Here is a 22,998-nt window from a genome sequence, read left to right on the forward strand (position 1 = left end):
GGGAGGAAAGAGAGCAAAGACTCAGACACCAAAACTAGAGGAGATGCTGTAATGGACACATCATGGCAACATTCTCCGGGCCAAAGGCCCACCAGAGCCCGGGCAGGATGCCAGGCCAGTCCTAGAACCACAGAAGCCAATCATTCTGTTCACCACTGGGAAAAAAATCAGTGATGGGGGTCTTCAGCCTCAAGACTGAACAGTCTCAGGGAGTAACACTGGCCTCGCTTTAGAAGGAGAAACACCCAACGGTCCTAATGTGGAAAATCTTACTCGCTGTCTGCAGTGGCATCGGTGCCTCTGCTTCCTCTAGGTAGTGGCTTCCAGGGAAGGGTGACAAGTACCAGCAATTAGTCATCTGCATGTCACTGGGGGGAGGGGGCACAAGAGCATGGAAATCCATCTGTTATAATGACGCAGGAAAGCAGGCCTCTTTCCCCTCCTTTTGGCTTCTGCGCTGGGTTATCCGCGAGGAGCCAGAGAGGCCAAATGATGCCAAAGTGAACGGTCCTACGTGCAAGGCTCGCTATTGAAAGCCTTCCCTGGGCGAGCATCAGCTACGTGGACAAGAACAGCAAAACCATTCTTTCCCTCCCTCTTCTTTCTTCACCCCTTACCCTTACATCACTTCCACCCCTAGTGAGGGCGAGAGAGGGCGAGAGAGGGCGAGAGAGGGCGAGAGAGGGCGAGAGAGGGCGAGAGAGGGCGAGAGAGGGCGAGAGAGGGCGAGAGAGGGCGAGAGAGGGCGAGAGAGGGCGAGAGAGGGCGAGAGAGAGCAAGAGCGAGAGAGGAGATACTCTCATTTCCTTAGGATCATGCATCTTGGTAGCATTCGCTTCACCTCCAAGGTGTTACAGGAAACAGAGCAGGTCTGAAACTCCCGCTACGTTACAGATCACGATGACTCCCAGTGGTCTTCACAGTTAAGAAGGGCATACATTTAAGAAGGCAGCCTCTGGGCCCCCCTCTCTCTTTCACGCACACACACTCACACAGACTCTCGCACGGTGGGAACGACGCTCAGCCGCGGGGCGGGGCTAGCTCATGTCAGGTACTGCACCACGAGGAACATGACCACACAGGTGAGAAGCATGCCACCGATCATGAAGTACTTGTCCTGGAAAGCCCGCTTCTCAGTGAGCCGCATCACGGTGTTGGACAAGCCCAGCATGTTGGCAATGTCAAGGATCTTCTTCTGAGTCCCCTGGAGCGGACGAGAAAAGAAGGAAACACAAAGGTCAGCTCCTTTTGCCAAGGAATGGGACTTCTCCTAGAGACAGTCTCTGGGTCATACCTAAAAGCATAAGCAGCATCAATCAGGAATAGATCCACTCTGTGGTCAAATGACTTTTGATCAAGGTACCGGAGCAAAGCAAGGAGGAAAGAAAAGCCTTTTCCACAAATGTGCAGGAATGATGGACCCTAGTACATATATATATCGTGGACATATATACATACATGTCTCGTATGTACCACACAGATGTCTGTAAGAAGATCCTCAGTTCATATCATACACAAAAATTAATTTGAGATGGATCACAGAATTAAACATAAAGCTTCGAAAGGAAAACACAGGAGAATGAAACAACCCAGGTGTACATCCACCAGAGAATGGATAGACCACTTATAGTGTATCTGTACAATGGGATATACTACTTGGCAATAAAAAGGACCTAATTACCAACTTGGAACAGTATGAATGAGCCTGGAAAACATTCCTGAGAGGAAGAAGCCGCTCTTGGTAATACATTTATATGAAGTCCACTAACAGGCAAAGCTACTTTACAGTGAGATAAATCAGAACGGTGGTTGCCTGGAAGGCAGGCAGGCAGGCTGGCTGGGAAAGCATGAGGGATTGTCCGGGGGTAATGAGGACGGTCTACGTCTTGACAGCAGTGTGAGTCACAAAGGTATATGCATCTGTCAAAATTCAATGACCCGCACGAATTCGATCCGTATGCCTACTGTATGTACGTTACACCTCAAGAGAAAATTTTAAAATGAGAATGTTTTACATATTTTTAAAAAAGGAAACCTCAGAAAACTTTTCCTCTGCTCCCTGACCCCAAAATCCTGGCTATCGGCCCGTTCACTGTGTGGAACACAGTGGGATTCTGCTGCGTCTAACGTGTGGGTCAATGTCCATGTTCGCGAGAGGGTCTGAAGCGGGTGACGTGGAATGACCGTCACCAACACAATGACCCCTTGAATACGTGCCATCAAGACCAAAAGAGTATTTTATTCCTAAATCAACAGCCCACAGCACTCAGCCTGCCCTTCCTCTCTGCTTTCCAATTTTTGTTCTTAAGAACACTTGACTGCTCACGAAGTGGCAAGTATAAACAGATGCTGGGCAGACCCCAACTCGCTTCCACACACGTGGCCCATCTGGATGGACGGCATCTAACCTAATGCCCCACATTCAGTTTTTACATGAACAACACATTAACGAGCAAGACAGAAGAGGCAGAAGTGAAACCAGCATGAGGCATCACGGACAGGCGCTCGAACCCTGGGTTCAGCCCAGTGACGAACAAGCCTCCCCAGAAGAGATCTTTCAGGTCAAACTTTACCGTTGCCAGCGGAGGCCAGAGACATGTTTTTGCAACGACAGTGATGGTGAAATTTAGGCTCTTGCTAAAGATTCTGGTTAGCTCTGGGGTGCCTGGGTGGCTCAATCAGTTAAGCGTCCGCCTCGTGATCTCGGCTCAGGTCATGATCTCACGGTTTGTGGGATCGAGCCCCACACTGGGCTCTGCGCTGACACCTCGGGGCCTGCTTGGGAGTCTGTCTCTCTCTGCTCCTCCCTTACTTGCATGCACACCCTAAGTAAATTATAAGTAAACTCTAAAAAAAAAAAAAAAAAGATTCTGCTTAGCTCTGAAGGCAGATTATTTCATCCCTACATGTAATACAAGTACCCAGCTTCTAAAATCACCTGAAAATTAACATAAATTTCAAAAAATGTATTCCTTTCCAGCCACAAATTTCCCCCAGCCACGGCCCAGCAACTTCACTCCTTTTAATGGTTTAGGCAGGAGTGGGGTGGGAGGAGGATGGAGAGAATCAAGACCAAAAGGCGGGTAGGTAGCAGCGGGTGTACAGAGGAAACTGAATTAGAAACCTCACGTTCCGACCCCAACCGCCTCACTGGGCTGCCCTGCGCGTCCTTCTGGGGACAGCACAGGGGCAGATGCCGCTGAGACTCCTCAGTGATATCAGACTTTGATAGGAAGCGAACATTCGCTTTCGCAATAAGCTCTAACCCCCACCGGGTCGACGTCAGTGCGACACGGGGAGGTTTGTCCTAAAAGGGTTTTACTGTTTTCCCGAGATATGGGCAATTTTCTAAAGAAAGGGCAGATTAATCATCACGTATCAGTTCAGATTACAGCAGGTGGCAGTTCCGAAAGAGGGGCACCCGCGAAGCCGTTGGAGACACACTTCCAGACCACCAGAAGCACCACGGCCGGCAGCAGGGCGTGAGGGTCACTTGCGGGCTGCCTGACCTTCTCCCTGGTGACGACGGCAGGGGCTGTGCAGCAATGTACTGAAGTCCCGCGGGGCTGACGGGCTCAACACGGTCCAACAAAAACTAAGATAAATCTCACACTTCCGAGTGACTGTTTCTCACAGCTCGGTGGCTGGGAGCGCTGCGTTCACAGGGGACCACACCCTGATAATAGGCACAGCCCACACCCCATTATCCATTAGAGCTGATACAGGAAAAGGGCTGAGGCTGAAACATCATGACTGACATCAGAATCTGTGTAATGTTTCTGTAAACCACTCCCAGGGGGTTTGAGCCTCGGCCAGTGGGGCGGGGCTTCTAGGAATACCTGGGACTACAGACAGGGCAGCTGCTGCGGGCCAGCCCAGATGCTCTAGAAGCCCTTCTGCGTCTGCGGCTAGTCAGCCCAGGCAGCCCTCCGGCCCCACCCACAGGGGCTCAGTTACAGGAGCACAAAAGGTCTCGGTTATCAGGTGGTCGGCAGGAGGGGCTCTCCGGGAAACCACGTGAGGGCGAGGGGCCGCGTGTGGCCACGTGTGCCTTCTCAGAATCGTGCGTTCTGTAATTTCGGCAGTTGTGGGATTTCTTGGTCTTAGTGGTGCCTATCGTAGCAGCCACTTTCATGGTAAGTTCAGTAAACGGAAAAAGACCCAGATACCAAGTGATGACAAATTATGGTTCGTTGCAAGCACAAGAAGCAGCTGTGAGCGAAGGGAAGGTGGTCACTTGTGGACTCCTCATACTTCAGCTCCAAGAGAAAGGACCCCAGACTCAGGGCTCTGTCTCACCACCAAAATAACAAAACGCGAGGATACGTAACCAAGACGTCAACGCGGGTACCCAACTGGTGGATGAGGCCAGAACGAAGGGCCTCCTCCCTGTCCCCCAGAAAAGCCCCCACCTTCAAGGTCAGTCTTTGGGCCCTCAGTCCGTCCAGAATACTGTGCCCGCCTCCGATGAGGTCATCCATGCCATGGTGAATTTTCTGGAGGGAGGAGTTGAAATGCAGCGAGCTATCCATTGGGATGGTCGTGTCAGAGTCCTGTGAAAGAGACGCAGGCACAGGATTAGCTCTGCCGCCTGGTCAGCTCCTGGGGTCCCAGCGGGTCTGACTGCTCCGCCTGTCGGCCAAGGCCAAGCCAGAGAGACAGCCAGATACACACGGCCTGTGAATTCCTGCCTCTCCACCATGACCACCACTTAAGAAGGAACATCAGTCCTGCAAGGTCTTGCTGGGCTTCTCCTGAAGGCTTTCTCTGACTACTCCCCTATTAACTTAGCTTGTTCCAAATGTTCCTTTCCTTGGCTTTCCCTTAACACAGTATTACAGGTTTGCTTTTGTTCTGCAGCTGTTTTATCTACAGCTGTCGCTGCAGTTAGACGGAGTCTGACTAAGGACAAAGGAGACGAAGGCCTAATGGGTAGTCGGGATGGGACAATTCTCCTCAGCGGTCCAGAAAGGGCTGTAAAGAAATGAAGGAAGAAAAAAACTGACACCGATCAAGTACTTTCCACCCTGATGCTCATTACCCTAAGCTCACTTAATCCTCATCCTAACGTTATAACACAGTTACTGTACTATCCCCATTTTAGAGGTGAAGAAACTGAAGCTCAGAGAAGTCTAAGATCACACAGAGCTGTTCAGTGCAGCAGGGCCTGTATCTCACTACTGACTGCAGAGCCGGCCCTCTTAACCATCCTGTGGGAAGAAACACTGAGACTGGTCTCAGGGCTCTAAGTTTACACCAGAAGCGGACTGGATACAGAAGGCAGTCAGGACTGGCCGTAGTTCCCTTCTTTCCTGCCTCCTGACGATCGCACATTCTTCTGCCATGCAGGGTCATTCTCCCCTCTTTCAATCACCACGAAGAGGTTCAACCACCTCTTCCTTGCTGCATACGTTCAGAATCACTTTTCATGCACCTGCTCTCAGTGCCCCCTGCTAACACAGGAGCGTTTCGAGAAGCAGGCAGGGACCACAGCTTTTCACTTTTTCACAAGCTTTACTCTCAGCATCTTAAACAATGTTCTGCATACAGCTAATGCTCAGTGGGTCACAAGACTCCAGTGTTTGAATGAATCAAAGAGAGGCTTATCTTCATTCGACAAGCGTTTATTGAGTGCCTTCTGTACACAAATCGTTCTTACCCTTCCGCCTGAAAGGGTAGACCTAATTGGGCATTATCACTCAGAAAAACATATCATAGTTCCAGCTCACAGAGTGACCGGCAAGAAGTTCATCTGGCAAAGTCAACTTTGATTAAGGGGCACTGCGTGCAGAGCACCGCACCGAGCTGATACGCAAACAAAAGAATTCTGAGCGATCGTCCCTGACCTAAAAGAGGTTTGAGTACCCAATGCCATAGCGATCAAAAGCCCACACACCTTCTGGCGTGTTGTAGAGTTCATTACGCTTTTGAAAGGCAGCTATAAAAACTTGAAACTACCAAAAGGAAGGAAGGAAGGAAGGAAGGAAGGAAGGAAGGAAGGAAGGAAGGAAGACAGCTGTGCCTACCACTATGCCTCCAACACGTCCTCCTCACACTTCTGAATTGTTAATCAGTGTTACTTGACTGCTTACTCTAGAGAAGCAGAAACTACACAGGCACATTCTGAAACACTCAGGGAAATTTGCTGCAAGTGTGGACACAGCAGAGAGACTTAAGCATCTGTGAAACGTGGGCTGATTTGAATTCTGATGGCAGGCTTAGAGAGCTAAGACCTCTTGAGAAAATGAACCTCTCTGTTAAAACAAAACAAAAAAACCCAAAACCCACTTCACTTGGTGGAAATACATTATAAGGGCCCTGAAAAAGGCCAGTGTGTCCTCTAGCCATCAACAGCCATGTGCAGGAATGGATCCTATTAAGACCGAGGGGCAGGGGCAAGGGTCTCCCAAAAATCAAACATGCAAACCAACCAGGCCACTTTCGAACAGGCTCAAGTCAAGCAATCCATCCAAAACAAAAGACCTGTTAACAAAGTCCTCCAAATTGCTGCTCAGATTTGGGGCAAAAACATTTTAAGGCATCTGACACGGGAACCACACACATATACAGCACGATGGCAAGTGCCTGCAGGCAGCTTTGAAATGCCGCCCCTCATGACAAATGGTTTCAGTTCTCATCATCTGTCTCTATCTGATCAGAAACCATTTCCACCATGTGAACTTCCACCTCTCAGTCAAACCAGGTCATTTTCACCCCTGCCCACTCCTTCAATTTAACTGCTTCCACTTCGGGTTTTCGTGTTAGAGAAGGAGGTTCCCTGTCTAGGTCTAGTGTCTGTGGCAAGGCACAAAGCCCACTGTTACTTCCAGTCGATCGGCTTCGGACACCCCCGACAAAGATGAAGCTCCAGGACCCGAGTTTCAGTGGCGACAAGCTGCCGAGTGCCTGTAGACACTGCCCCCCCCACCCCCTCCCGCCCCCCCAACCAGGAGCCTGGCTTACGTTAGTGGTGAAGGTTCGAGACAGAAGTTCCTCTCGCTGTCTCTCCTGCTGCTCCCTTGCGTATCGCCGATGCTGGAAGTTTCTGAGAGCAGTCTGCAGGTGCTGGACATCATACTTTAACTGGTCAACACGACTGGAATTGATGGAGACAGAGATTACATTCCAGAAACCCAGGGCCGCACATTTTGAGCGGCCAGCCTTCGTATTCAAGAAAGATGCTTCCTTACTTCTCCCTACACCACTGCATGCTGTCCCCACCAAAATGATCTGATTTTGATCACTGATGTTGAAAATAAAGAAGCGGCCTGTGGTTAAAGTACGGTTGTAGCACACGAGATTCCAACAGCTTTACTTAAGCATCTGCTGGTCTCTGATTCTGGATGCATGACAGGGAACAGGTGACAGGAAGCAGGCTCAAGGACCTCTCCCTGACCTTCCATGGATTATATCGCTTTTCAAGAAGGAGCCCAAGGGCACCTTTCGAGTAAAGCAACAACAAAGTTTCATAAGAACTTTTGGGAGCAGGGGCTGGGCTGGAGGTGGTGAGGGTTTTCATTTGAATTTCATGGCGGAGTATCAAATGTTAGATCAGTATTTCATTATAAATCGGCTGATTGAAGTGATTAAGGGCAAGATTTCATCTCAATCCAAGAATGCAGCAGGAACCAGAGGGCAGTGCACACCTCCCTGGCTGCTGGAGGCTTCAAGTAAGGCCACGGGTCTGGCCAGAAAAACAGTATTGGAGGCAAAATTTCAAAATGACCCAATGTGAGGAGACACAGGCTTCTGAGCCCCTAACCTCACAGGCTTTTTATTTTGAGGAAGTATCACTGAAACGAAACCGTGCCCTTTAGGGGGACTTCATCTTCACAGAGTCTCAGTTTTTCAATGTGTAAATGGATTTTCAGAATATCTGACAGCCTCCCCTGGACAAGAGGCGTCACAACACTCACAGTTTGGCATTCTGTCTTTTGTTCGGGGGCTCCTTGCTGGACAGAATCTCCAGACGTTCTAGATGGCTGAATATCTGGTCAATGCTTGCTTGGATTTCGTTTTCTACTACTGCACAAAAGAGAAAAAAGAGTAATTGCTGGAAAAGAGACAGTGAGCTTAAATTAGAATGATACAATAAACATGTCTTTTTCCATATCCAATAAATTCAAAGAAACCCATTCGAAAAGGAGAAAAACGCGTATCGTACTGAATAATGGAAAAAAATTCAAGTGATACTGATTCTGTAAATGTTGTTCTAAACACACACACGCATATATACATGTAGCTGTTAATGTCATAGCAATGCCAATTGTTTAAAAAGCTACAGATAAATCTGTAGAAATAAATTTCCTGCCTTTAGAAAATAAAATGAATATTTGGGTTGTCCAAATAAAATATTTTAAGCAAAATGCAGTATCTTCTGAAACAGAATGAGGTCTCTTTTCCTTTGAGATTATTCTCAGATACGAGTTATAAATATCTAGTAAGAAGGCTGCCAATTGAATTCCCTACAGTAATGAGGTTAAAAGAAAAAAAGCACAAAGGGGAAGATTAGTGTGTGAAACACAGAGAAGAGCTCCCTTGAGGCTTTCCATAAGGACGGGCAGGCTGATGCTGGAATCCCCAAAATAGACTGAATATCACTAGGAAAGGCCCAGGAAAGAATCCACAGAGGTAAAGATATGATAAATACAGTCATTTTCCTTATCCCTCTTGATAAACAGTCAACATGACCTCTTTTCCATTTCTAATCATGTGACAGTGAGACTGCTGGGAAGGCAAACAAAGCAGATGGATAGGAACTAAACCGTGTACAAAAAGGGCACCCAGGGGGGCGTCTGGGTGGCTCAGTCGGTTAGGCATCCGACTGTGCCCGACTGCTGATTTCAGCACAGGTTGTGGTCTCACGGTTCGTGGGATCGAGCCCCACACCAGGGTCTCTGACAGCTGTGGCGTCAAGTGGCCTGTTTGGGATTCTCTCTCTCTCCCTCTCTCTCTGCCCCTCCCCTGCTTGTGTGCTCTCTCTCTCAAATAAATAAATAAATAAATAAATAAATAAACAAACAAACAAACATTAACAACAACAACAAAAAAGTACCCAGATTGCTTCTTGCCCAATAAAGACACGACAGTAAAGAAGCAATGTCACCCTCCTAGCCCAACCTGCAGCAGCTAACATATGCACTCTAGATTAGAACAGGGTGGGGCACAGAACCCAGAAAAGAGATGCTTTTGACGCTCCAAAAAAGAGGCATGAGCAAACAGAAAAGGGCATAGCGACAGCCAGGTGGGGAGGTGAACTGGTGGCTTCAGCAACGTGTGGGTAACCAGTGGCATCTGTTGTGGCCAGCTCAGAGAAAGGACCTTTCCTGGCCAACAGAAAACTGTAAAACAAAAAGCAGCACTCTTCTCAAATGAAACCACAGTGTGGGAACTACACTAATTAATATTGCTATTCGTTTCTGAATAATCCTCCTAAAAAGCCACAGTTCTCAGCTCAGAAGAAATGACCAATTCCAGTTAAACATCTCTGAATTTGTACGGAGTACATTCCTCCCAGGGCTCGGTAATTAGATTAAGACAGAGGAGAGGAGGTCCATTCCCATAGGGCCCTGTCAGGGTGAGTTGAGGGGTAATGGGGGATAAGGCCTGTGGGATTCCACGGGGCGCAATGAGAGAAGTCAGAGGCTTTGCCAGAGGGTTTTTCTGTCCACCCCTAACAACAGAACTCCTTCGGCATGGAATCATTAAGCCCCTGAGGCAGCAAGGCGGTCAGGAAACCCAGCCCATTAGCATCGTGTCATCAAGAGAAAGGACTCTGGTCTCCATAGTTAATTACTCACAGTGCAGAGACTGCTTGTCCGCGGTCTCCAGGCGTCCCATGTGAGACTGGATCTCGTGGACCTGCCTATCAAAGGAAGAGAGAGGAAATGAGTGAGACAGGAGTCATCAACAGCGCTTCGGTCAGGAAAGACAAATTTTCTGATGCCAACGTGTAACTGACTTAAATCGACAGCATCACTGAACTGTAAACTTTGTTAAGTGGCACTTTAGGCCACATGTTTTGGCCTGGTTTCTAATATTTTACCATGAATATTAATAAGAACACTAACAGGCGGCGCTTACTAAGTGCCTGCCACATCGGACACATTCTGCAAAGTCAATAACCCTATGGGGAAAGGACCATTATCATCTTCGTTTTATAAATAAGACAACCGAAGCCCAGAAAGGTTATGTAACTTGTTCAAGGTCACACAGCAAGTGATAAACCTCAATCCGGACCCAGCCAATCCCACTCTCTGTTCTTTGACCCGATGTGCTGAGCGCTGGTCTGTACTAGGGAGAGTCAAAGGGCAAGAAAGATATAATCCTTGTCCTTGAGAAACAATGTAATTAGGAATGACAGGCCAGAGAGACATGACAAGTCCCAAGAAGATTTAGGGGAACATCACTACATGTAAGTGTAAACAAAAAGGAAGCCGAGGGGCTATGCGCGGTGGCGTGGTGCCAAGCAAACGTAAGAAAATCAAAGAGTAAAAGCTGGCGGAACCCGGTGGCGTCAAGTGAGTTCTAAAGAGCACTCTGAAGACGGAAACTTGACCTGATGAGGGAAGAGATGAAGAAAAGGATCGGCAAAAAGGCACGTCACGTGGATTACAAGCAGGTGGGCCTGCCGGGAAGCGAGTAGGGGTCAGAGGGGAGAAGGGATGAGGCGATCAGTGCGAGAAAACTATCAGAGGAAGGTCCTGAAAGACGGGGATGTCCCGTCCGGTAAAGGCCTTTCCCTGGCAATACCAGGCGAGTGCCACCTCATTGGGAAATGCGACACCGTACCCTGGCTCCCCAGCGTGGTCTCAGATGGCGGGCCCTAGCGTGCTCTCTGGAGGCTCCTCGGGGCTTGACCAAGGTCACCCCCAGAGCCCTTCCTAGCAGTCGTCTGCGATCAGTTCTGGAATACTGCCTATACTACCCCAACAACGGGCTCCTGGTGCTTCCGGTCTCTCACATCAGAGGCACAGGAAAGCAGTCTGCTGAGCAACTATATCACCTCCAACCCTTGAGGGAAAGGTCAGCAACCAGCCTCCACCATGAGCACCACAATCTGTGAACCCAAATTTACCAATGCAAGCCAGAAGCCCAAACTGGGTTTCAACTTTGTCTTGTCTTTTCCAGGGCTTTCCTGCAGACTCTAAACATGACCCACGGCACCAGGAGCAAGGCCGGCGCTCTACTGAGTCTGAGCGCACCTGGGTAAGACCCACGGCCCTGAAAGGAAACTAGAAATCACCACTAGAGATGGAGGGGCCAGACTGCTCCTCCGGTAAGATAGGTCCTGATAGTGTAGAATGAGGGCACGTGGAGGTACGGAGGTAGATGGAAGAACACAGCTTGAGTTAACCAACATCTGGGTCAGGGTAACCACAGAGACAGCAAGAGGACTGCACGGCGACGCCAATGGGAAGAGAATTAGGATTTTACCGAAGGCCTGCATGTAGGCAGTGAGGTAAGTTGTCAATGGCAGCTTCATAGAGCAAATGTGAAAATTAGCAGTATTGACAGGAACAGGAACAGAAGAAAAAAAGGGAGGGGGGCAGGGGGCAAAGAGTATCCAAGACAACTCTGAATTAAGTATGAGAGGGATAACCTGATCCACCTGCTATGAGGACTTATGACAAAGCCATAATAACAACACAAAACCAAACAAAACAACATCATTGCAGTGCAGAGACAGACAAACCCTAACCCTGACCCAGGAGCAAAGAATAGAGTCCAGACACAAAAAGAAACGCAAGATGGTTTAAAGCCCAAATGTAAAAGGCAAGGCTTTAAAATTTTCTGGAGAAAATACAGGAATGCATACTATGACTTCAGGTTGAAGAAGAATTTCCTAAACAAGGCAAAAAACAATACTGTCCCCCAAACCACACAAACCACAAGACTTGTCAATTTGACTACATTAAAACAAAAAACCTGTCTACACCAAAGATGCTCTAAAAAAATAAAATAAAAAGACAGGCAGAGACTGGAAGATACGCGCGGCAGATAAGAAAGGACTAATGTCTAGAATATATTAAAAAATGCTGCAAATCAACAGGAAAAGTCAAAGCACTTTTGTAAAATGGGCAAAGAGCGAATGACAGAAAAGAAAACCCAAACATATCTATATCCATATCTACATCTGTATATTATTCCACTTGACTAGTAATCGGAAGAATGCAAAGTCAAAATAATGAGATAGTACATTTCTCCCATGGATTGACAAATACTTTAAACTTTAAGGACGAGGGCTTCATGGCAGGCTAAATAATGGTACCCAAGGGATGCTAGCAAAGATTTCCAGCATTCTACCACAGGACTGCCTTCAGCTCTACGTTTTGTTCAAGATTTTTTAACAAACCAACTTACGTTGATGACATTTGCACACGACTCTGTGCTATAATGAGCCTAGGTTAGGATGCTGTACCACAAAACAAATAGTAATATTTTCATTTAGGCTAAAATAGTAAAATGAAATTTGTCAGGGATGAAAAGCATCCCCACTTAAGAATTTTTTAAAAAGTCCCCAATGTACAATATCAAGTGGCATTCCATCCTGGGAGCTGTCTGTTAAAGGCCCCTATTAAAGACTTCCCCTGACGGAAGATGGATGAAGAGGATGACCGGGAAAGAGTCTAGAAGTCAAGTCATGAAGAGGAATGGTCAAAAGAGCTAGTGATAATAAGCCTCTGAGAAAAGAAAAGAAAAGAAAAGAAAAGAAAAGAAAAGAGAGAAAAAAGAAAAAAGAAAAAAAAACTCCATTAAAATGGGGCAGCTGATGCTTTTCAAATACATAGAGCTGACATACAGGCAGAGGAATGGGCTCATTCTCCACTGCGGCTCCTGAAGGGAGAGCCAGAACCAAGAGCCCCATTCAGGAGGGCAGCTTTCAGCTCAACCTGCCCCTCCCCACAAAAACCCCAGAATAATTATGAACTCTCTCCCTTCAAGCAAAGGAAGAAGGGGGGCGCCTGGGTGGCTCAGTCAGTTGAGCGTCGACTCTTGGTAGGCTCAGGTCATGATCTCATGGTTCATGGGTTCGAGCCCCGTGTCGGGCGGGCTCTGCGCTGACAGCTGGGAGCCTGCTTGGGGTTCTCCCTCTCTCTGCGCCCCCCCCCCCCCAACTCGTGTTCTTTCTCTCTCTAAACTTAAAAAAAGAAGAAAAAAAGAAAAAAAGGAAGAAGAAAAAGAGCTCCTGCATGTTTAAACACAGGGTACATGAACTGCTTCGGGTTTTATAAAGGGTCTTCCTGACTACAGGGAGTTGGAATGGAAGATTTTGCCAGTCCCTTCTAATTTTTAAAGTCTATGAGGACAGGGTGAGAGATGATGGCAACACTCATCCTATAAACACCCTTCCGGTAGCTTATACCGTTTTCTAAGCCAAAATGGATAAACTTTAAAGTTGCAGGGAAACAATACTGACTTCTCCCACCTAAGCTCTGAATGCTTTGAATGAACTAGAAGAGATACAGCCAAGAAAATGATTCCAATCTCTGCATTTCATGCCTGGGAGGAAATCAAATGCAAAACAACAAAGCAAGTAGGCATGGCATAGGGGGGACTACTATGTGGCAAGTCTGTTTTAAACCGAACTGGGAATTCAGACAACACACTTGAAGCCAATAAGGAGCAGGTGATGCACAGGCAGGACTTGGGGCGGGGGGGGGGGGGGGGGGGGGGGGGGGGTGGGAGGTGGACACTAGAAACCAGAAGTCTTAGCCCTGTCCAGCATGGGGTCCGTGGTCGGCTTAGGTAATAACATCACCAAGCAGAGAGACCGAATAGTAAGAAAACAAGGTCACTGTTGCTGACTAAAAACAAACAAACAAACAAACAAACAAATCCAGTCTGTAGAAATGAAATTGCTTTTTAAAAGTCCATGGAACTACTCTCATCCCTTCATATACACCCATTTTGTATCCATGCTGCCTCTGACCCCTATGAGCAGGGAACAGTTTTAGAGTGAAAAGATACTGGTTGCAAGTTCTGGTCCCACTACGGACTGGCTGAGGAACCAGGAACAAGCCATTTAACTCCTTGCTTGGTGCCTCAGTCTCCGGTAAAACAGGGTACACACATGAATAAATAATCACAATTATTTAAAGGCTCATAGATCCAAATGCAATATGAAATTGCTGTGTAACCTTTACGGCATCATACAAACATTTGTGGTTGTTTTTGCTTTACTTAAAAGTAGCGGGAACCATCTGGTCATTTTCACCTCACCCACCTTGCCGCTTCTACATCTAGCCTCTCACCAGAAGGCAAAATCGAAAAAAGGAAAAACTGGTCTTCAGATAAGGTAACAGTTTTCACACCCAGCTGCTCACCAAAATCACTTGGAGAGCTTGTTAAAAATACAGCTTCTTGTGCTCCAGACCTACTGAATCGGAAGCTCTAGGGATAGAGGGACCTAGGTGGCTTAGTCGGCTAAGTGTCCGGCTTCAGCTCAGGTCATGATCTCACGATTCGTGGGTTCGAGCCCCACTTTGGGCTCTGTGCTGACAGCTTGGAGCCTAGAGCCTGCTTCGGATTCTGTAGCTCCCTCTCTCTCTCTCCCCCTCCCCCACTCACACTCTAATTCTCAAAAATAAATAAATATTTTTTAAAAAATTAAAAACGAAAAGAATCTCTAGAGATAATAAGGTCCAGGGCACTGAGTGATCCTAGGCTATATAGGGGACAAATATAGACATCTCTACAACCACTTGAATATCAAAAATAGAAGCCTGGCCACTTATTCGTCTATAAAGTTCATCCTAATGCAGTATTATTTAAGCATAAAATGTTTATTCTGATTTTCACCTCCCGTCCCTCCCCCACTCATTGCTCAGGCAGTTAAGGAGTTTTCAAGATACAGAACTTTCAAGTACTGATTTCATTCCAATGTACTGTCAGGGACATGGCAAGAGATAACCACAAACTGGGTTCAAAGTTCCAGTAAAATTAATATGCTCAGTTACTGTTGTGTCAATTCAGCCTCAATCATTAATTTCTGCAACTGCAAAAGTTAATTGCTGACGCGCGCAGGATTGTGTGTTTCCTTTTAAGACACTCAATCACCAGTATCATGAAGCTGAAAGGAGCCTCAAAGTTTAATGAGCTCCAAACTAACATTTTATAGATCAGAAAAAGAAGTCTAGAACCAGAACTCCCAGGGCTGGTTCAATACTTCAGGGGAAAGACAGACTAAAAGATCTGTCCTTTCTTAGTAATACAAAAATAATTCTATTTCATTCCTTTTCCAATGGACTCACAGGTCTGATTATTTAAGTTCCATCATATATATAGATATAAAAATTTTTTTCTAAAGTAGGCTCCACGCCCAGCTTGGAGCTTAACGCAGGGCTTGAACTCACCACCCAGAGATCAAGCCGTGAGCTGAGATCAAGAGTCAGATGTCCAACCGACTGAGCCACACAGGCGACCCGTCCCTTCTTATAATTTTTATATGAGAATAGGGCTCCCAGGGTAAGAGCAAATTCTGTCGTTTTAACACTGTTACAAAGTAGGTTTTATATTTGCACTCAAACCAAACACTTTATCATTATGGTCTCTAGTATAAACCAAATCAAAAGAAAAGGGAAAAAAGTGTAGCAGCAACAACAGATTAGTGTCAATCAAGAGTAGGGGCCGACGTCATTTAGGAGCTGTGAGTTACAATGAAACTTATTCTGACGACCTTAGCTCAATGATGGATCTTTCTAAACTGCTAAAGAAGATTCCGTTTGTATTGTTCATTTGCACTCCATCCAATCCTGCCACACCTTAGATTTTTTTCGGACGTCCCTGGGCTCTCCAAGTGAATAGTAAACTATGTGTAGGGGCCCTGACTCCCACCATCTCTACCAACCCAGAGCAGTGAGGTGGCAGGTGCTGGACAAACAATTATCTGTAAGTGTGACTTTCCCTTCACCTAGTCTACTTAGCAGGTAGTCGCGGCCTCGAAGATCTCATGAGCCGTCCGGCCCAACGTCCCCACGCATCAGGCCGGACCCTCCATCCGCCGCCGACTTGGGCATCCCGCCAGAGACACAACTTCCGAGCCGCCCCCGGCAGCGCCCCGGCGGAAGGACTCGGCCTCCACACTGGCGGGCGACCGAGGCCCCAGCCAGGGGAGCCGGCCTCACCCAGCCTGGCTGCGCCCCCGCCCGTGCCCCGACGCGGCCCTCACTTGTGCGTTTGCTGGTACAGCGGCTCCATGTCGCCGGCACCGCCGGGTCCGGCCCTGGCTTCCTTGGAACACGTCCTCACAGCCCCCCTTCCGGCTTCCGGCTAACGGCTTCCGGTCGCAGGACCCGCCCCCTCCTGCCGGCCAGGGCTGCCCCGGCGCGCGCCCTGCCGGTGGTGATGGAGACAGAAGAGGAGGGCGACGGGAGAAGAGGCCCGGACAAAAAGGCTAAGGGTAGTCAGAGGCACTGCCGCAGATCGGGGACGAGGAAGCACAGTTGTGGGTAGGGGGGCGGGCTTCGGCATCGAGTCAGGCGTTGACAAGGGCAGTCGGAGAAGTAGGGACGTGAGGTCCTCAGAGCAAAGCTGCAGGAGAGCTGGTGGACACCTGCCATTCCCCAGCGGAGGCTGGCTGGGGGGCTGTTCTCGCTCTGCTTCGCAGTAAACTGCTCAGTTGTGGGTCTGGAGCTTTCGCTCCGCTGGGCTCTTGTGCGCAAGCATCTCCTATGTCAAATATGTCCGGTTACTACCCCCCCCTCCCCCCATTTATCCTTCCAATAAACTCCCAATGAATGAGTGGTAACCGTGTCTCGTGTGCTGTGGGGAAACCGGGTTCCTCTTGCCCTCAAGAGAGGTCGCGGTCTAGGAAAGGAAGTGAGATAAGGGTACAAATAAACAGCTGCAAGGGAGAAAGTCCAAAGAGACAGCCGAGCTAGGGTCAGCCCCGTCGGAGATTCAGGAAAGACTTAATGTAGCAGGTGGCATTTGAGTTAAGACTTGAAGGATTTGGACGCTTCGGTCTCTCCACGTGGACCTAACCCATGTCCACCCTCCAGGCTTATCTGCAGTTCCTCCCAAGGGAGGAGATGTTCCTCTTCCTTTGACAAGTTGTTGCTTTTATTTTCCTGTATCCTGGAGCCCACCCAGTCTTGTGTCCTAAGAGACCGTCCACCCATGTACATTCTTTCCCTAACATTTTCCCACTTATTCTAATATTTATTAATGAGCACCTGCTATTACCAGGCACGGATATTGGGGGAGGAATACAAGTAATACAACCCTCAAAGCTCTCATCTCTCATAGCCTGTTGAGAGGGTTAGTCACGCCCTCAAGCAACATTATCAGGTCGAGTAAGTACTACAATTGATATTCTGGAGAAAAGCAAGAAGGGTTCATGGATTAAACAGCCTATGAATGGGGCCTTCAAGAATCAATAGAGTTTTAACAGTATCTTACACAAGCTCACTACTCTGTAAATGTTGATCTTGTTGGCCTAATGGAGATGAAGGGAAGGCCATTTGAAGCTGAGGGGATAGCTTGAGAAAAGGAAAAAAGCGGGAAAGAACATAGACCTTCTGTGGCTGGGTTTAGGGGGCTTGGGGGCAGTAATAGTGTTAGAAGGAAAGTTGGAGCCAGATCATGGGGGATCTTAAATGTCATGCTTAGATTTTTATTTATAGGTTTCTTTTTTAATTCTATAAGTAGTTAGACGCCTTTAGAGGTTGGATAGAAATTTTAAATTTTCTCAAAGAATTTTTACGCCAATATCTTGCTCTTCTTTGGACCTCACAGCATCCTGGTGAGGTGGGTTAGGCAGATAAGGATATTGAGGTCCAGAAGACCTCCCCTCTGCTTCTCAGTCTCTAAGGTGTTTATATGGACATGGCCTTTCTCTAAAGAGAAGAAAACTCCATCCCCCATCTTGCTGCGCTTGAAACTTCTCATTTCTTTTATGACTAAACCACATAGACAACAGGTCTACCCTGTCAACATCTCTGTGGGTAGCTTGCCTTCCAACCTCTCCTTTGTTCTACTAGAACTATTTTTCTAGGCTCACCAGAGTCTACCTGACTTAGTCCGGTGGTGTCTTTCCATGACTCTCCATACAGGTATTCGTTGAGTTCATACTAAGTATCAGGCACAGTGCAAGGACTGGGGCACAAAGATGAGTAAAACATACATCAGCTTGCCATAGAAGTTCTTTAATATACACATCTACACAGGAGGGAACCATCTACAGAAATAATTAGAATACTATGTAGCTAGTGTGGGATAGAGGTAATTAGGAACTGTGTGATGACAGAGAAGTGACACTTAGCCTAGTTTGGGGATTCAAGAGGGCTTCAAAGAGGAGATGATACCTGAACCGAGTCTTGATTTATTTATTTAATGCTAGTTACATTATTACTCGTGATGCTGCGTCATCCTTCACACTGAACGTGAATGCTGACTTCCAGTGACCCAAAGTTTGTCACTGTGCTTCATTGATGATGACACTAATGGCACGTTTTCCCTAGAGTATGCAGGAAAATATGAATAATAATTCACTGTTCAGAATTACTCAGTATAAGTTTACAATAATATATCTTCCAACTATGTTTTTTTTCTTGAAATTTTTTAGGCCTTAATCACTGCTTTCCTAGAATATGATCTCTTTCAGTGTTGAATGCAACACTGCTTTCCACATACTGAAACCATTTGGCAGAGGGCAAAGGGTAGTTAGGCTAGAGGTGCATGGGTGAAACAAAAAGAGAAGTCCCACTCATGTAAGGGATACATGGCCCTCACCTCGCCCTACCTAAGACTGACCCAGAGGCTCATGGCGTCAGTACAGTGATCAAAAGAAGGGAAAGACATTGATTGTAAAAGCCAGTTGGCAGAGTAATGGTCTCCAGCAGAAGATAGGCATGGCCACCTCTGGAGCACTGCCTGACATGCAGTGCAAAGCCTGTGGTGGGCGTGGGATGACCACCCTTACCAGGTGGAGGTGGGGAGCCCCACTATTCTGGTGTGTTGTAAAGTGGAGGCAGCCTTGTGGTCAGAACACAGGCTGGCAAGTGCCATGGCACAGACCCAAACAGGTGGCTTAACTCCAAGGGTCAATGGTCGACTGTCAGTACCCCAGAATCCTGAACTCATCTTGCATCCAATGTGAATGGGAATCACCCCAAATCAGCAAGTCACTACCACGCAGGCAGCCTGATCTTATGCAATGCCACAAAAGAAATACTGTGCCGGTGGGTAGAAGCAATATGCTCGCCAGGTTTCCCTGGACAACCCACAGGCATGGGCCCTGAAGCTTTTCAGGGCACTTGGTCAATCCCATGCATGGGTCAGGAGTTTGGAGAGTACCCTGAAGAGGAGAAACAGACTAGAATGATTGCCTCCACTGAAAGATTCAAAAATAGCACTCCAAAGTGTGGGGCCCACTGAGGCCTGGGTCCTGGGCCAGGGACTTTACTTGCCTGGGTTTTAGGACTATATCGTGTAGTTGAATAAAGGTGGTTTCATATTTTTTTGCTCCCATTAAAAGATGGAGCCTGATTCCATTTCCTTTTTAATCTGAGCTGGATTTAGTGATTTGTTTAATCAATATAATATGACAGAAGAGAAACTCTGGGTTTTCCAAGGCCAGGTGATAAGAAGCCTTGCAGTTTCTGGGGCGCCTGGGTGGCGCAGTCGGTTAAGCGTCCGACTTCAGCCAGGTCACGATCTCACGGTCCGTGAGTTCGAGCCCCGCGTCAGGCTCTGGGCTGATGGCTCGGAGCCTGGAGCCTGTTTCTGATTCTGTGTCTCCCTCTCTCTCTGCCCCTCCCCCATTCATGTTCTGTCTCTCTCTGTCCCAAAAATAAATAAAAAACGTTGAAAAAAAAAATTTTAAAAAGAAGCCTTGCAGTTTCCACCCAGCTCTTTGGAACGCTTATGCTGGTAACCCCAAATCACCTTGGAAGAAGTCCAGTTACCCTAAGGCCATCATTCTGGAAAGTCTATATGTGTAGGTGCTTCACTCAACATGTCCCAACTGAGCCAACTCTTCCAGCCAAGGCCCAGACATGTAGGTGAAGCCAGCTCGTAACCTTTATACCAGTCCATCCACCAGCTGAACCCCTCAAGTGACCTCTCCAGGAAGAAGAATGGAAAAGAAGAATCACCCACCTGAGCCTATGCCTGAATTCCTGTCCCAGGAAATCAAGAGATATAGCAAAATGGGTGGTATTTTAAGCCACTGAGTTTGGAGGTTGTTTGTTATGCAGCAATAGCCCCCTGACCTCAAAAAGTTTATCATCTAAAAAAAAAGTTTATCATCTAGATGGAGAGACAGGGTACAGGGCTTATGAAAAGGCAATGATGCAGTGAAGACAATTAAGTTCTGTCACAATGCAGAGAAGAAAGAGATCTCTTTGAATGTGGATGATGAAAGAAGGCTTTCCAGAAGAGACGAGATTTCAGCTGGACCTTGAAATATACGAAAGATAAGACGTATGGAGAAGCGGGCCCCGGGCATTCCTGGCAAGCAGGGAAGTGATCTGTCCAACTTGATGGAACTTAATTCTTATCTCTGAAACCCAATGAATCTGTTGTGTGTCTCTGGCCCCCTAATTGAGATTGAATAGAGCAATTCTGTTAGTCCTTCTCCCAAACGGTCAGTGCTCCCTATGCTCCCCCACCCTGGTCTCTGCCCCTCCCTCCCAGTGCACCTTCTGGTCCTGTTTCCTCCTGAGCCCCCTTTGCCCCTACTGTCCATCCCACCTGTGCTGATGTTCACACACCCCTGTGTCAGCTGTGACTATGTCTCACTTCCCCTACCAGCCTATAAGAGCCCATCGAGACACCCTATCACTCCTCAACCACTCCCTCCCCTTTTCTATCATCTTCTTGAATGATGCCCAAGAGATCCTTAAAACACAGAGATGTGCTGTCATACATATGCTGGAACCTTTGCCTGCCGTTTCAGAGGCCCAGAATTATTTGAGGTTGACTTTTAGGTGATTATAAGCTGTCTGCATCAGAGGAGCCACTCTTGCTGAAAGGCTTGTCATTTGAAATCGATGCGGAGTGCTGAACACAATGCCTCCTCCTTAAGTACTTTCTCGGCAGGTTCTCATTCTGTGCTCCTAACTACCTGGGAGAGGCAGGACCCTGGTTTTCTAGACAAGTGTGCTGAGCTTCGAGAAGTGAACATGCCTGGCCAAGCTGATGGTGGGACAGGGGAGCCAAGTTCCAGGCTACGTAGTACTATCCTGCCTTTTGACCCAAAAAGGGCCTTGCCACAGATAAGTTAAGATGCCTCTGATGGCTTCTGCTTTGGACAGCAACAAAACCCTAGTCACTCTCCAAAGCCAGAGAAACATAATCTCATTGCCTCTGGGTTTGCTCCCAAACTCCCTCGATTAAAGCTGAGCAGACAGAAAGGATGGCATTTCTGAATTCAGGGGCTGCAACAAAGCTAAAAAAAAAAAAAACAAAAAACCACCAAGCATGTGTGGCTCCTTCCAGGACCCACCAGGTGGAGGGGATGTTGCCCCGGGGGCTGCAGGAGGTGGGGAGGGGTCTCCAAGGAAGCTGCCCTTCATGGACAGTCCATCAGCAAATTGTCTCATGTAGCCGTAACAGCCAGGAGCGAGGTGGGGGGAGCAGGGTTTTGTCCAAGGAGAGCCAATGTATTGTAAACAGGATAAAAGGGGCTGGAAAGCCCCACTTATCACTGACTAATGTGTCCCCAGGTCATCAGGGAGCTAGACCCTCACCGACAGCCCTGAGCAAAGGGAAAGAGAATTCCCGATTAACCCCATCACCTGTGAGCAGAGCCAGGGCAAAGGTCTGGCTTTTCCTCTTGCTAAGTGATTCCCATGGGGATCAGCACAGTTTCTAGGAGGCCCTCTGCCAGACTGGAGAAATGCCTTCTGAGTCCTCAGCTCTTTGGGCCCCCACGGAACAAGGTGTATGTGCGGGTATGCTTGGGAGGAGGGGAGGTCAGAGGTTTGGGAGAAGTTGCAGGGGGAGGGCGGTGGTCTCCTGGTTCATCATGGGGGACAAGGAGGCCTGTGTGCCAGCACGTGGAGGAACCGATTGGCCTAACTTAGACTTGAGGGACCGACCGAGAGATTGCTGTCTGGACCCTAATGATCTCGTTCATTCTTTCCAAGCCCCTTGTGTGCAGGTATGTTAATTTACAGACGAGAAAACAGAGGCTCAGAGAGGTTAAGTGCCCAAAGTTACCCAGTGGGTGGCCTCACTAGCTAGCGGCCAGGGCACCTCAGCACCAGTGGGAGCAGGTGTGTACCAGGTCGGTACTTGAGTGTGACAACTTTTGAGGGATGCTTGGCTCCACGGGGTTTTATTTCCCTCTGAACATACCTCCCCCACCCCAAGAGCTTTCCTTGGTCATCTCCGGTCTCTTCCTTTCGGGCTCCCATTTTCCCGGACCATCGTGGCAAAGGGTAGTAGGCAGAGTTCAGGATTTGATAAAGACAGCCTGAGTTTGATTTTCCATCTTGACCCTTTGGACACATCAATTCATTCCTCTGAGCTTCAGCTTCTTTATCTGTTAGATGGGGACACTCCGTGTCCTTTTACTGAATTGAAAGAGGATTCAAGAGAAGGGGAATGAAGGGCTTCGCACAAGATTTGAGTGTTAATGACTTTCACAGTGACTGTCGTGGGACCTTCTGCGTCCATTTCTTGCCTCCGGTTTTCTCCCCGCAGCCTGCCCGCCTCTCTAGACATATTGCTTTCAGATCGACCTGCCTAAAACGCCTCCTTATGCATGTCTCCTGCTCAGGAACCATCAGTGGCTCCCTGCTACTGCTTCCTTGGCCTGGAACTCACCTTTCCTGGTCTCATCCATCACGAGCGCCCAAACCTAGAGCTTCTGCCTCCTTGCGTGACCATGGGCTTGAGTCACAGCTCTCACTTGGGCCGGGGTGGGGTGGGGGTGGGGGTCCAAACACATTGTGTGTTCACATCCTCTCATATCTGCAGACCTGTGGCTCCTTGGGCCGATCCATCACCTCTTCCAAACTGGCTCAGATCCCAGCCCGTCCTGCAGCG

General features: G+C 47.9%; 1 protein-coding gene across 6 annotated transcripts; it reads right to left on the bottom strand.

Annotated features, from left to right (window-relative positions):
* Positions 1-747: 747 nt before the first annotated feature.
* On the bottom strand, positions 748-16,302 carry GOSR2 (golgi SNAP receptor complex member 2). 6 transcript variants are annotated; one of them, XM_078437014.1, is made up of 6 exons: positions 16,172-16,302; positions 9,801-9,865; positions 7,917-8,022; positions 6,964-7,096; positions 4,413-4,553; positions 748-1,204 (listed from the first exon to the last, which is right to left on the bottom strand). In XM_078437014.1, exons 1-6 carry the CDS (start codon positions 16,198-16,200, stop codon positions 1,043-1,045), a joined length of 636 nt encoding a protein of 211 aa, XP_078293140.1. In that variant the 5' UTR covers positions 16,201-16,302; the 3' UTR covers positions 748-1,042. The 6 variants fall into 6 exon arrangements, with proteins under 6 accessions (XP_078293140.1, XP_078293139.1, XP_078293142.1 ...); XM_078437013.1 differs by having other exon boundaries at positions 7,917-8,025; XM_078437016.1 differs by lacking the exon at positions 16,172-16,302 and adding an exon at positions 15,914-16,096.
* Between the last annotated feature and the right edge of the window lie 6,696 nt (positions 16,303-22,998).

Source organism: Panthera onca (genome assembly GCF_046562875.1).
Source record: "Panthera onca isolate mPanOnc1 chromosome E1 unlocalized genomic scaffold, mPanOnc1 haplotype 2 h2.Chr16_ul_2, whole genome shotgun sequence".
Taxonomy (NCBI): Eukaryota; Metazoa; Chordata; class Mammalia; order Carnivora; family Felidae; genus Panthera; species Panthera onca.

Bases quoted from the DNA above. Each gene is read 5' to 3' on its own strand.
- GOSR2 (XM_078437013.1), bottom strand. From the start codon at position 16,200: ATGGAGCCGCTGTACCAGCAAACGCACAA. The intron at 8,026-9,800 runs GTGAGTAATTAA...TCTTTTGTGCAG, and splicing joins GGACAAGCAGTCTCTGCACT to TAGTAGAAAACGAAATCCAA. The intron at 4,554-6,963 runs GTAAGCCAGGCT...TCTCTTTCACAG, and splicing joins CTCGAACCTTCACCACTAAC to GACTCTGACACGACCATCCC.